At 45.5% G+C, this 15,304-nt stretch overlaps 1 protein-coding gene across 2 annotated transcripts in view; it reads left to right on the top strand.

Annotated features, from left to right (window-relative positions):
* LOC121540427 (phosphatidylinositol 3-kinase regulatory subunit gamma) overlaps window positions 1–15,304 on the top strand; it is a 337,642-nt gene that overhangs the window by 96,300 nt on the left and 226,038 nt on the right. For both annotated transcript variants that reach the window (XM_041849289.2, XM_041849288.2), the window contains exons 3-4: window positions 13,124–13,216; window positions 13,415–13,492. In XM_041849289.2, the coding sequence (XP_041705223.2) occupies window positions 13,124–13,216; window positions 13,415–13,492 (171 nt within the window). The remainder of the gene's footprint in view (window positions 1–13,123; window positions 13,217–13,414; window positions 13,493–15,304) is intronic.

Genomic DNA, 15,304 nt, shown 5'->3' with positions numbered 1-15,304 from the left:
CCATACATAGTATACACCCCCAGTATAGGTAACCTGCTCTCCCAGCTGTGTGTATGGTATGTAGGAGGCAGTATAGGTAACCTGCTCTCCCAGCTGTGTGTATGGTATGTAGGAGGCAGTATAGGTAACCTGCTCTCCCAGCTGTGTGTATGGTATGTAGGAGGCAGTATAGGTAACCTGCTCTCCCAGCTGTGTGTATGGTATGTAGGAGGCAGTATAGGTAACCTGCTCTCCCAGCTGTGTGTATGGTATGTAGGAGGCAGTATAGGTAACCTGCTCTCCCAGCTGTGTGTACGGTATGTAGGAGGCAGTATAGGTAACCTGCTCTCCCAGCTGTGTGTATGGTATGTAGGAGGCAGTATAGGTAACCTGCTCTCCAAGCTGTGTGTATGGTATGTAGGAGGCAGTATAGGTAACCTGCTCTCCCAGCTGTGTGTACGGTATATAGGAGGCAGTATAGGTAACCTGCTCTCCCAGCTGTGTGTACGGTATGTAGGAGGCAGTATAGGTAACCTGCTCTCCCAGCTGTGTGTACGGTATGTAGGAGGCAGTATAGGTAACCTGCTCTCCCAGCTGTGTGTACGGTATGTAGGAGGCAGTATAGGTAACCTGCTCTCCCAGCTGTGTGTACGGTATGTAGGAGGCAGTATAGGTAACCTGCTCTCCCAGCTGTGTGTACGGTATGTAGGAGGCAGTATAGGTAACCTGCTCTCCCAGCAGTGTGTACGGTATGTAGGAGGCAGTATAGGTAACCTGCTCTCCCAGCTGTGTGTACGGTATGTAGGAGGCAGTATAGGTAACCTGCTCTCCCAGCTGTGTGTATGGTATGTAGGAGGCAGTATAGGTAACCTGCTCTCCCAGCTGTGTGTACGGTATATAGGAGGCAGTATAGGTAACCTGCTCTCCCAGCTGTGTGTACGGTATGTAGGAGGCAGTATAGGTAACCTGCTCTCCCAGCTGTGTGTATGGTATGTAGGAGGCAGTATAGGTAACCTGCTCTCCCAGCTGTGTGTACGGTATGTAGGAGGCAGTATAGGTAACCTGCTCTCCCAGCTATGTGTATGGTATGTAGGAGGCAGTATAGGTAACCTGCTCTCCCAGCTGTGTGTACGGTATGTAGGAGGCAGTATAGGTAACCTGCTCTCCCAGCTGTGTGTATGGTATGTAGGAGGCAGTATAGGTAACCTGCTCTCCCAGCTGTGTGTACGGTATGTAGGAGGCAGTATAGGTAACCTGCTCTCCCAGCTGTGTGTATGGTATGTAGGAGGCAGTATAGGTAACCTGCTCTCCCAGCTATGTGTACGGTATATAGGAGGCAGTATAGGTAACCTGCTCTCCCAGCTGTGTGTACGGTATGTAGGAGGCAGTATAGGTAACCTGCTCTCCCAGCTGTGTGTACGGTATGTAGGAGGCAGTATAGGTAACCTGCTCTCCCAGCTGTGTGTACGGTATGTAGGAGGCAGTATAGGTAACCTGCTCTCCCAGCTGTGTGTACGGTATATAGGAGGCAGTATAGGTAACCTGCTCTCCCAGCTGTGTGTATGGTATATAGGAGGCAGTATAGGTAACCTGCTCTCCCAGCTGTGTGTATGGTATGTAGGAGGCAGTATAGGTAACCTGCTCTCCCAGCTGTGTGTATGGTATGTAGGAGGCAGTATAGGTAACCTGCTCTCCCAGCTGTGTGTACGGTATGTAGGAGGCAGTATAGGTAACCTGCTCTCCCAGCTGTGTGTATGGTATGTAGGAGGCAGTATAGGTAACCTGCTCTCCCAGCTGTGTGTACGGTATGTAGGAGGCAGTATAGGTAACCTGCTCTCCCAGCTGTGTGTACGGTATGTAGGAGGCAGTATAGGTAACCTGCTCTCCCAGCTGTGTGTATGGTATGTAGGAGGCAGTATAGGTAACCTGCTCTCCCAGCTGTGTGTATGGTATGTAGGAGGCAGTATAGGTAACCTGCTCTCCCAGCTGTGTGTACGGTATGTAGGAGGCAGTATAGGTAACCTGCTCTCCCAGCTGTGTGTACGGTATGTAGGAGGCAGTATAGGTAACCTGCTCTCCCAGCTGTGTGTACGGTATGTAGGAGGCAGTATAGGTAACCTGCTCTCCCAGCTGTGTGTACGGTATGTAGGAGGCAGTATAGGTAACCTGCTCTCCCAGCTGTGTGTACGGTATGTAGGAGGCAGTATAGGTAACCTGCTCTCCCAGCTGTGTGTACGGTATGTAGGAGGCAGTATAGGTAACCTGCTCTCCCAGCTGTGTGTACGGTATGTAGGAGGCAGTATAGGTAACCTGCTCTCCCAGCTGTGTGTACGGTATGTAGGAGGCAGTATAGGTAACCTGCTCTCCCAGCTGTGTGTACGGTATGTAGGAGGCAGTATAGGTAACCTGCTCTCCCAGCTGTGTGTACGGTATGTAGGAGGCAGTATAGGTAACCTGCTCTCCCAGCTGTGTGTACGGTATGTAGGAGGCAGTATAGGTAACCTGCTCTCCCAGCTGTGTGTACGGTATGTAGGAGGCAGTATAGGTAACCTGCTCTCCCAGCTGTGTGTACGGTATGTAGGAGGCAGTATAGGTAACCTGCTCTCCCAGCTGTGTGTACGGTATGTAGGAGGCAGTATAGGTAACCTGCTCTCCCAGCTGTGTGTACGGTATGTAGGAGGCAGTATAGGTAACCTGCTCTCCCAGCTGTGTGTATGGTATGTAGGAGGCAGTATAGGTAACCTGCTCTCCCAGCTGTGTGTACGGTATGTAGGAGGCAGTATAGGTAACCTGCTCTCCCAGCTGTGTGTATGGTATGTAGGAGGCAGTATAGGTAACCTGCTCTCCCAGCTATGTGTACGGTATATAGGAGGCAGTATAGGTAACCTGCTCTCCCAGCTGTGTGTACGGTATGTAGGAGGCAGTATAGGTAACCTGCTCTCCCAGCTGTGTGTACGGTATGTAGGAGGCAGTATAGGTAACCTGCTCTCCCAGCTGTGTGTACGGTATGTAGGAGGCAGTATAGGTAACCTGCTCTCCCAGCTGTGTGTACGGTATGTAGGAGGCAGTATAGGTAACCTGCTCTCCCAGCTGTGTGTATGGTATATAGGAGGCAGTATAGGTAACCTGCTCTCCCAGCTGTGTGTATGGTATGTAGGAGGCAGTATAGGTAACCTGCTCTCCCAGCTGTGTGTATGGTATGTAGGAGGCAGTATAGGTAACCTGCTCTCCCAGCTGTGTGTACGGTATGTAGGAGGCAGTATAGGTAACCTGCTCTCCCAGCTGTGTGTACGGTATGTAGGAGGCAGTATAGGTAACCTGCTCTCCCAGCTGTGTGTACGGTATGTAGGAGGCAGTATAGGTAACCTGCTCTCCCAGCTGTGTGTATGGTATGTAGGAGGCAGTATAGGTAACCTGCTCTCCCAGCTGTGTGTACGGTATGTAGGAGGCAGTATAGGTAACCTGCTCTCCCAGCTGTGTGTACGGTATGTAGGAGGCAGTATAGGTAACCTGCTCTCCCAGCTGTGTGTACGGTATGTAGGAGGCAGTATAGGTAACCTGCTCTCCCAGCTGTGTGTACGGTATGTAGGAGGCAGTATAGGTAACCTGCTCTCCCAGCTGTGTGTACGGTATGTAGGAGGCAGTATAGGTAACCTGCTCTCCCAGCTGTGTGTACGGTATGTAGGAGGCAGTATAGGTAACCTGCTCTCCCAGCTGTGTGTACGGTATGTAGGAGGCAGTATAGGTAACCTGCTCTCCCAGCTGTGTGTACGGTATGTAGGAGGCAGTATAGGTAACCTGCTCTCCCAGCTGTGTGTATGGTATGTAGGAGGCAGTATAGGTAACCTGCTCTCCCAGCTGTGTGTACGGTATGTAGGAGGCAGTATAGGTAACCTGCTCTCCCAGCTGTGTGTATGGTATGTAGGAGGCAGTATAGGTAACCTGCTCTCCCAGCTGTGTGTACGGTATGTAGGAGGCAGTATAGGTAACCTGCTCTCCCAGCTGTGTGTACGGTATGTAGGAGGCAGTATAGGTAACCTGCTCTCCCAGCTGTGTTTACGGTATGTAGGAGGCAGTATAGGTAACCTGCTCTCCCAGCTGTGTGTACGGTATGTAGGAGGCAGTATAGGTAACCTGCTCTCCCAGCTGTGTGTACGGTATGTAGGAGGCAGTATAGGTAACCTGCTCTCCCAGCTGTGTGTACGGTATGTAGGAGGCAGTATAGGTAACCTGCTCTCCCAGCTGTGTGTATGGTATGTAGGAGGCAGTATAGGTAACCTGCTCTCCCAGCTGTGTGTACGGTATGTAGGAGGCAGTATAGGTAACCTGCTCTCCCAGCTGTGTGTACGGTATGTAGGAGGCAGTATAGGTAACCTGCTCTCCCAGCTGTGTGTACGGTATGTAGGAGGCAGTATAGGTAACCTGCTCTCCCAGCTGTGTGTACGGTATGTAGGAGGCAGTATAGGTAACCTGCTCTCCCAGCTGTGTGTACGGTATGTAGGAGGCAGTATAGGTAACCTGCTCTCCCAGCTGTGTGTATGGTATGTAGGAGGCAGTATAGGTAACCTGCTCTCCCAGCTGTGTGTATGGTATGTAGGAGGCAGTATAGGTAACCTGCTCTCCCAGCTGTGTGTATGGTATGTAGGAGGCAGTATAGGTAACCTGCTCTCCCAGCTGTGTGTACGGTATGTAGGAGGCAGTATAGGTAACCTGCTCTCCCAGCTGTGTGTACGGTATGTAGGAGGCAGTATAGGTAACCTGCTCTCCCAGCTGTGTGTACGGTATGTAGGAGGCAGTATAGGTAACCTGCTCTCCCAGCTGTGTGTACGGTATGTAGGAGGCAGTATAGGTAACCTGCTCTCCCAGCTGTGTGTACGGTATGTAGGAGGCAGTATAGGTAACCTGCTCTCCCAGCTGTGTGTACGGTATGTAGGAGGCAGTATAGGTAACCTGCTCTCCCAGCTGTGTGTACGGTATGTAGGAGGCAGTATAGGTAACCTGCTCTCCCAGCTGTGTGTACGGTATGTAGGAGGCAGTATAGGGTAACCTGCTCTCCCAGCTGTGTGTACGGTATGTAGGAGGCAGTATAGGTAACCTGCTCTCCCAGCTGTGTGTACGGTATGTAGGAGGCAGTATAGGTAACCTGCTCTCCCAGCTGTGTGTACGGTATGTAGGAGGCAGTATAGGTAACCTGCTCTCCCAGCTGTGTGTACGGTATGTAGGAGGCAGTATAGGTAACCTGCTCTCCCAGCTGTGTGTACGGTATGTAGGAGGCAGTATAGGTAACCTGCTCTCCCAGCTGTGTGTATGGTATGTAGGAGGCAGTATAGGTAACCTGCTCTCCCAGCTGTGTGTACGGTATATAGGAGGCAGTATAGGTAACCTGCTCTCCCAGCTGTGTGTACGGTATGTAGGAGGCAGTATAGGTAACCTGCTCTCCCAGCTGTGTGTATGGTATGTAGGAGGCAGTATAGGTAACCTGCTCTCCCAGCTGTGTGTACGGTATGTAGGAGGCAGTATAGGTAACCTGCTCTCCCAGCTATGTGTATGGTATGTAGGAGGCAGTATAGGTAACCTGCTCTCCCAGCTGTGTGTACGGTATGTAGGAGGCAGTATAGGTAACCTGCTCTCCCAGCTATGTGTACGGTATATAGGAGGCAGTATAGGTAACCTGCTCTCCCAGCTGTGTGTACGGTATGTAGGAGGCAGTATAGGTAACCTGCTCTCCCAGCTGTGTGTACGGTATGTAGGAGGCAGTATAGGTAACCTGCTCTCCCAGCTCTGTGTACGGTATGTAGGAGGCAATATAGGTAACCTGCTCTCCCAGCTGTGTGTACGGTATGTAGGAGGCAGTATAGGTAACCTGCTCTCCTCTCCCAGCTGTGTGTATGGTATATAGGAGGCAGTATAGGTAACCTGCTCTCCCAGCTGTGTGTATGGTATGTAGGAGGCAGTATAGGTAACCTGCTCTCCCAGCTGTTTGTATGGTATGTAGGAGGCAGTATAGGTAACCTGCTCTCCCAGCTGTGTGTATGGTATGTAGGAGGCAGTATAGGTAACCTGCTCTCCCAGCTGTGTGTATGGTATGTAGGAGGCAGTATAGGTAACCTGCTCTCCCAGCTGTGTGTACGGTATGTAGGAGGCAGTATAGGTAACCTGCTCTCCCAGCTGTGTGTACGGTATGTAGGAGGCAGTATAGGTAACCTGCTCTCCCAGCTGTGTGTACGGTATGTAGGAGGCAGTATAGGTAACCTGCTCTCCCAGCTGTGTGTTATGGTATGTAGGAGGCAGTATAGGTAACCTGCTCTCCCAGCTGTGTGTATGGTATGTAGGAGGCAGTATAGGTAACCTGCTCTCCCAGCTGTGTGTATGGTATGTAGGAGGCAGTATAGGTAACCTGCTCTCCCAGCTGTGTGTATGGTATGTAGGAGGCAGTATAGGTAACCTGCTCTCCCAGCTGTGTGTATGGTATGTAGGAGGCAGTATAGGTAACCTGCTCTCCCAGCTGTGTGTATGGTATGTAGGAGGCAGTATAGGTAACCTGCTCTCCCAGCTGTGTGTACGGTATGTAGGAGGCAGTATAGGTAACCTGCTCTCCCAGCTGTGTGTACGGTATGTAGGAGGCAGTATAGGTAACCTGCTCTCCCAGCTGTGTGTATGGTATGTAGGAGGCAGTATAGGTAACCTGCTCTCCCAGCTGTGTGTATGGTATGTAGGAGGCAGTATAGGTAACCTGCTCTCCCAGCTGTGTGTACGGTATGTACAATACCAGTCAAACATTAGCAAACATGGATATGCTAATCCATAATTGGGATGCTTCTTTCTTTCTTTAGTCTCCTAATTGATTCCCAAAAGTGGGAATTTCACAGCTGCTCTCAGTTCTACCTGGATTCTTCTATATGAATCTCAGATGTTGTTTAACCCTTTAACTGAAAGTTGTGGGTACTGGGTATGTAGACCTATTGGGGCCATACTTGCGAACATTAGAAAAAGTTTATGTATCAGCCAATTAAAATTGTCGACGTAGTTGCGTGTGATATTTCTTATTTCTTATTTTTATAACTTGTGTGTTTTTGTTCTACTTTGTTATTTTTAGTATTACATTACATTGTTATTGATTATTGCATTCTTGGGGTTAGAGCTTGCAAGAAAGGCATTTCACTGTACTTGGGCATGTGACATTAAAACTTGAAACTTGAAGCTTGATCAAAGGCTTCATGTTAGCTGTTCCCATTACATAAGCTTGCACATGCAGCCCTATGCTAACCTCAGCAGGTTGCCGTGATTATTTCCTGTACCATATTGCCCATCAGCCTATCAAAGATCTTAACTACTTTTTTTTCGACAAACCAATGGCATTTCTTAAAATAGGTCAACTTCGCCACCAGAGGGATACATTTAAAGTCCTACTGTATTACACTTCGTAATGCTAGTCCTTGAGTCAAATAACTCATATGTGACAAAGTAGATTATAAAATGTTGTAGACCTACATTTAGGTGTACACGTCCATGTAATATAGCCTATGCAATATGATTATTAGGCCAAAGCAGTGTGTTTCTCTGCAAGGCTGAAAAACTAGGTAGTTCCTTATTACAGTAAATTCATTCTTAATATTCATTTTCAAACTGTTGGCTTTAGGCTACGTCCCTTTTCAACACACTAACACAATACATATCATTCTGCATTTCAAAGGGGGGAAGAAACTCATGTGAGATTCGACACCTTGCCACAATCTGCAACAATTACGTGGAGCTAGGCAGTCTACACAGAGAGCTATTTGACCAGTCAGTCAAATACACGTGATGTAGTTTGTATTGATTATCAGAAAGTGCTGTTGGACTTATGTTAAAGACGCTTTCATGAACAAGTGTTGGAACACGTCCAACTACGTCAACAATTTTAATTTGCTGATATGGAATTTGTAACAGGAAATAATCATGGCCACCTGCTGAGTTTAGCATAGAGCTAAATGTGCAAGCGTATGTAATGGGAACAGCTAACATGTAGCCTTTGATCACGTGCAACTACCTCAACAATTTTAATTGGCTGATGCTTAAACTTAACCTTGAACTTAAACTCCACGGGTGTCACGATCGTCAAAAGGATTGGACCAATGCGCAGCGTGGAATGCGAACATACTTTATTATTATATTCACCACACGAACAAAACAACAAAACGATACGTGAAGTCCTTGGTAACAAAACACAAACCATACACGGAACAAGATCCCACAATACACTGTGCCAACCAGGCTGCCTAAGTATGGTTCCCAATCAGAGACAACAAGCAACAGCTGATTCTCGTTGCCTCTGATTGAGAACCACCCCGGCCAACATAGATACACATGAACTAGAAACTGAAACAAAGAACACAAAACATAGACTCTACACACCCTGGCTCAACATAAAAGAGTCCCTAGAGCCAGGGCGTGACAACGGGACCGCAAACCGATCCAAATGTAGCATGTATCGTTCAGAAAATCTATTCAAACGTTACGAATCCTCGGTTCACTAACATTTGTTGCTCATATTACTTTCTTCCTACCTTCCGAAAATACCTAATCTTTTGTGACAACGGATGCGTCGAACTAAGTATGTAACTGCGTTGACAGTCATTGATCTACAAGTCATTTTGCATGCCAAACAACCCCAGGCAATATCAGTAGCCTAGTCAAACTGCGCACTTTGCGGTGCTTCACGCGCTGACCAATGAGATTTGGGCGGCCTATCTTGCACATTTGCGTGCCACCTTCAGCATTCAAATGCTTGTAAAATAGTTGTGCAATATTAGGCTTTATTAGATGAGTGACAACCAATGTAATTTGATAATTTCATAACGAGGACAGCAATCACTTTTGCGAGCACCACTGCCTACAGGAAAGTGTGTGCCCTCGGTCCTGGAGGGAAGAAAAAGTAATTCCACTACCCAAGAATAACAAAGCACCCTTTACTGGCTCAAACAGCCAACCAATAAGCCTGTTACCAACCCTTAGTAAACTTTTGGAAAAAATGGTGTTTGACCAGATACAATGCTATTTCACAGTAAACTCATTAACAACAGATTTTCAGCACGCTTATAGGGAAGGGCATTCAACATGTACTTAAACAAATAACTGATGATTGGCTGAGAGAAATGTATAATAAAAAGATTGTGGGAGCTGTTTTGTTAGACTTCAGTGCAGCTTTTGACTTTATCGTTCATAATATGCTGCTGTGTTCTGGCTTTACATCCCCTGCTATATTATTAGTTACCTGTCTAACAGAACACATGTGTGTTCATTAATGGAAGCCAACATAATCCAGGTAGAGTCAGGCATTCCCTAGGGCAGCTGTCTAGGCCCCTTACTTTTTTTCTATCTTTACTAATGACCTGCCACTGGTTCTGAGTAAACCTGTGTGTTTATGTATGCTGATGACTCAACACTATACACGTCAGCTACCACAGCAAGTGAAATCACTGCTACACTTAACAAAGAGCTGCAGTCAGTTTCAGAATGGGTGGATGTTACAGGAGGGGGTCGCCGTTCCGGAGCGACCCACTAGGTGTCATCCTCCGACAACCTTAGGCACCTTCTCACTCACAGTCGGGACTAATCATCATCCTATTGGTGTCACCTGTGTCTATCAGTTCACCTGTGTATTTATGCCCTCACTTCCCTGTGTTCCCTTGCTCAGTTTTCTCTGCTAGTTTCTCTATGTCCAGCAGTACTACTCAGTGTCTGATCGGAGATCTATGTACAGGTACTTGAGAATTGTTCTCCCTGTTTTGTTATTTGTTTCAGTCTTAGGTAGTATTTCGTCAGCCGGTTTTTGGAGACTTATTTGCTCCGCCTTTCTTTTATCGTTATAAGTCCGTTATTTTGTATTCTGGCTTCGGGACCACCAGTAAAGATCCTTGTTTCACCATCTCTGCCTACTGCCTACTGTATATCCTGCACCGCACCTGGGTCACACCTCACACCAACCCTTACAGGTGGAAAGAAATAAGTTCATCCTAAATATTTCAAAAAACAAAAAGCATTGTATTTGGGACAAATTATTCACTAAACCCTAAACCTCAACTAAATATTGTAATGAATAATGTGGAAATTTAGCAAGTTGAGGAGACTAAACTGCTTGGAGTAACCCAAGATTGTAAACTGTAATGGTCAAAACATATTGATGCAACAGTAGCTAAGATGGGAAGAGGTCTGTCCATAATAAAGCGCTGCTCTGCCATCTTAACAACGCTATCAACAAGGCAGGTCCTACAGGCCCTATTTTTGTCGCACCTGGACTACTGTCCATTCGTGTGGTCAGGTGCCACAAAGAGGGACTTAGGAAAATTACAATTGGCCCAGAACAGTGCAGCACGGCTGGCCCTTAAATCGTTTATTTTTTTTTATTTTTATTTTTATTTCACCTTTATTTTACCAGGTAAGCCAGTTGAGAACAAGTTCTCATTTACAACTGCGACCTGGCCAAGATAAAGCAAAGCAGTGCGATAAAACCAACAACAACACAGAGTTACACATGGGATAAACAAAACATACAGTCAATAACACAATAGAAAATTTATATACAGTGTGTGCAAATGTAGTAAGTTATGGAGGTAAGGCAATAAATAGGCCATAGTGCAAAATAATTACAATTTAGTATTAACACTGGAATGATAGATGTGCAGAAGATGATGTGCAAATAGAGATACTGGGGTGCAAATGAGCAAAATAAATAACAATATTGGGTGGGCTAATTACAGATGGGCTGTGTACAGGTGCAGTGATCGGTAAGCTGCTCTGACAACTGATGCTTAAAGTTAGTGAGGGAGATAAGAGTCTCCAGCTTCAGAGTTTGTTCCAGTCATTAGCAGCAGAGAACTGGAAGGAATGGCGGCCAAATGAGGTGTTGGCTAGTATGCTGGAGCGCATACTACGTGTGGGTGTTGCTATGGATGTACATGGAGAGCTAACATTAATAATATGCATGTCAATCTCTCCTGGCTCAAAGTAGAGGAGAGATTGACTTAATCTCTACTTGTATTTGTGAGAGGTATTGACATGCTGAATGCACTGAGCTGTCTGTTTAAACTACTAGCACACAGCTCGGCCACCCATGCATACCCCACAAGACATGACACTAGATGTCTCTTCACAGTCCAGAACAGACTATGGGAGGCGCACAGTACTACATACAGCCATGGCTACATGGACCTCTATTCCACATCAAGTAACTCATGAAAGCAGTAAAATCAGATTTTAAAAAACAGATAAAATTACACATCATGGCACAGCGGGGACTGTGAAGAGACACATACACAGGCACAGACACATGCATACACACACACGTGATAACATACACACTATACACACATGTACACATGGATTTTGTGTTGTAGATATGTGGTAGTAGAGTAGTGGCCTGAGGGCACACAGTTAATGTGTTGTGAAATGTATTGTAATGATTTTAAAATTGTATAACTGTCTTAATTTTGCTTGACCCCAGGAAGAGTAGCTGTTGCCTTGGCAGCAGCTAATGGGGATCCATAATAAATACAAATGGCTGAATGGGAGGAGAAGCTCACTTGTAAAAACTTCTAACGGTCAAAACCATTACATTTTCAGATGGGGGTGAAATCCAAAGTTGTGCTATATATTCATTGGCTATATCATAACTAATTTGTAAAGATAAATATTGACACATTGCTAGCTCAAACACTTTTAATGTGGAAAATATACATGTGGGTGATGGTGATTTCAGATGAAAAGTGGGGGGATAAAAAAAGCATACATCGCCACTCCTAATCTTATAGTTGGGTGGTAGATGCCCACAAGTCTCCCTTATGGCTCAGCTCAGGTGACTACATACTCCATAGACATGATTTACACACAAACACACACACACACAGAGAGAGAGAGAGTGAGAGTGAGAGTGAGAGTGAGAGTGAGAGTGAGAGTGAGAGTGAGAGAGTGAGAGTGAGAGTGAGAGTGAGAGTGAGAGTGAGAGTGAGAGTGAGAGTGAGAGTGAGAGTTAGAGTTAGAGTTAGAGTTAGAGTTAGAGTTAGAGTAGAGGAGTGAGAGTGAGAGTGAGAGTGAGAGTGAGAGTGAGAGTGAGAGTGAGAGAGAGAGAGAGAGAGAGAGAAAAAGAAAGAGGTCAGCTCAGACAGATCCAGCTCAGAGAGGCCCAACATATCAATTCGTCATGAAAGGGAAAGATGCACATCCCTAAATTCTGCACACCTTGCCACAGGGCTAAGAGACAATTTGCACTTTTAAAGCTAATTTCTTTAAATTCTTAACATTTTGCATTTTTGATTCTCCCTGACTATTTAGCTTTTATTTTGGTGATTGTTAATTCTCAAAGATGATTTTATAAAAAAAATATATATCTGGTTTTGGTCATTTAGGTTTACACTGAATGCTGTTTGGGCTTAGTCGGACCAAAAAAAAAGAAGAAAAAAACATGTGGCCCGACCAAGACTTTTCATGCAGAAATAAACCCTGGTGTGGGGTCCTACACAACCATGCAGCTGCCACCTGTCACACGTACGAATATGAGACACACACACATGCCCAAACATCCTTCTCTCTCTCTCTCTCTCTCGCTCTCTCTCGCTCTCTCTCGCTCTCTCTCTCTTGCACACACACACACACACACACACACACACACACACACACACACACACACACACACACACACAGTGGGATGGGGGTAAAAGATGAAGGTGGCATGTGTGAGTGGGAGAGTGCATTTGTCATACGGAGCAGGAGAGCGGAATTGAAATGCTGCTCCTGAAATAGATGTACCGAGACAGTGCAGGTCAAAGACTTAAGCACACACATGCAAATCTATCTCTGTCTTTTTATTATCTCTTCTCTCTCTCTTCTCTCTCTCTCTTTTTCTCTCTCTCTCACACACTTTCCTGTTCTGTTATGTGGTTGTGTGTGGGTCAGTAAAGTGAAGCACTAAGGGAATATGCTTATCTTCTTGAGTTTCTCTTGATTCAGTGTGTATGTCTATGTGTGTAGCATCTCTGATCGTTGTTCTCTCTCTCTCCCTCCCTTTCCCTCCCTCCCTTTCCCTCTATCTCTCTCCCCCTCTCTCCCTCCTCTCTCCGGTCTGTCTCTCTCTCTCTCTCTCTATCTCTTGCTCTTTCTCTTTCTCTAGGTGGGGGGCCAAGGGAGGCCCCAGAGGTGTGTGCTCTGCCCGAGCAGGCTCCCGTGGTGCTACACAGGCTGATAGAAGCTCTTGAGAGACAAGGTAAAAACTTCCACAACTCAGAGAAAAAAACATGTTTGTAATTCATATTGTACACATTCAGGAATTATTATGACTCCATGTTTGAGCTCTTCAAATGCATCTTTATGAATATATAATGTTTATGTAGGAGGCCTAAAGTATGTTGTGGATGCATTGAAATGTAACTGTCACTCATTTCTCTCCCCCTGTCTTGTCTAGGCTTGGAGAGTGAGCCTCTGTACCGGACGCCCCCAGCCTCCACCGGACCACCAGAACTGAGACAGGCTCTTGACACAGGTACATAAACCCAACATAAACCATACATAACACTACATAACACAGGTGTATGCACTCACTACTGGATAAGAGCGTCTGCTAAATTACTAAAATGTACACTACCGTTCAAAGATTTGGGGTCACTTAGAAATGTCCTTGTTTTCGAAAGAAAAACATTTTTTTTGTCCATTAAAATAACATCAAATTGATCAGAAATACAGTGTAGACATTGTTGTAAATGGCTATTGTAGCTGGAAACGGCTGATTTTTAATGGAATGTCTACATAGGCCTACAGAGGCCCATTATCAGCAACCATCAGTCCTGTGTTCCAATGGCACGTTGTGTTTGCTATTTTTATCATTTTAAAAGGCTAATTGATCATTAGAAAACCGTTTTGCAATTATGTTAGCACAGCTGAAAACTGTTGTGCTGATTAAAGAAGCAATAAAACTGGCCTTCTTGAGACTAGTTGAGTATCTGGAGCATCAGCAATTGTGGGTTCGAATAAAGGCTCAAAATGGCCAGAAACAAAGAACTTTCTTCTGAAACCCGTCAGTCTATTCTTGTTCTGAGAAATTAAGGCTATTCCATGCGAGAAATTGCCAAGAAACTGAAGATCTCTTACAACGCTGTGTACTACTCCCTTCACAGAACAGCGCAAACTGGCTCTAACCAGAATAGAAAGAGGAGTGGGAGGCCCCGGTGCACAACTGAACAAGAGGACAAATACATTAGTGTCTAGTTTGAGAAACAGGTGCCTCACAGGTCTCACGTTGAGACTGGTGTTTTGCAGGTAGTATTTAATGAAGCTGCCAGTTGAGGACCTGTGAGGCGCCTGTTTCTCCCACTCCTCTTTCTATTCTGGTTAGAGCCAGTTTGCGCTGTTCTGTGAAGGGAGTAGTACACAGCGTTGTAAGAGAACAAGAATAGACTGACAAGTTTCAGAAGAAAGTTATTTGTTTCTGGCCATTTTGAGCCTGTAATCGAACCCACAATTGCTGATGCTCCAGATACTCAAATAGTCTCAAGAAGGCCTGTTTTATTGCTTCTTTAATCAGCACAACAGTTTTCAGCTGTGCTAACATAATTGCAAAAGGGTTTTCTAATGATCAATTAGCCTTTTAAAATGATAAACTTGGATTAGCAAACACAACGTGCCATTGGAACACAGGACTGATGGTTGCTGATAATGGGCCTCTGTACGCCTATGTAGATATTCCATTAAAAATCAGCCGTTTCCAGCTATAATAGCCATTTACAACATGAACAATGTCTACACTGTATTTCTGATCAATTTGATGCTATTTTAATGGACCAAATAATTGCTTTTCTTTCGAAAACAAGGACATTTCTAAGTGACCCCAAACTTTTGAACGGTAGTATACAGAAAACCTACATAACATAAACTTACATAACACAGGTACATAAACCCTACACAACCCTGCACAGCACAGGTACATACATCCTACAAACCCCTACATAACACAGGTACATAATAATAATATGCCATTTAGCAGACGCTTTTATCCAAAGCGACTTACAGTCATGCGTGCATACATTTTTTTTTGGATGGGTGGTCCCGGGGATCGAACCCACTACCTTGGCGTTACAAGCGCCGTGCTCTACCAGCTGAGCTACAGAGGACCACAAACCCTACATAACACATACTGTCTGTGCAACTACAAATTGTTTTTGTCTCATGTCAGGGCACAAGTTGTGGAGTTACAGTATTTGAGGAGTTGTGGAGTTACAGTATTTGAGGAGTTGTGGAGTTACAGTGTTTGTATGCTAAAATTGCAGCATGTCAACTCAACAGGTGTCAGCCTGCCAGG

This window comes from Coregonus clupeaformis, chromosome 26, assembly GCF_020615455.1.
Source record: "Coregonus clupeaformis isolate EN_2021a chromosome 26, ASM2061545v1, whole genome shotgun sequence".
Classification (NCBI taxonomy): Eukaryota; Metazoa; Chordata; class Actinopteri; order Salmoniformes; family Salmonidae; genus Coregonus; species Coregonus clupeaformis.
The sequence above is the reverse complement of the archived record's forward strand: the minus strand, read 5'-3'. Positions and strand labels throughout refer to the sequence as shown.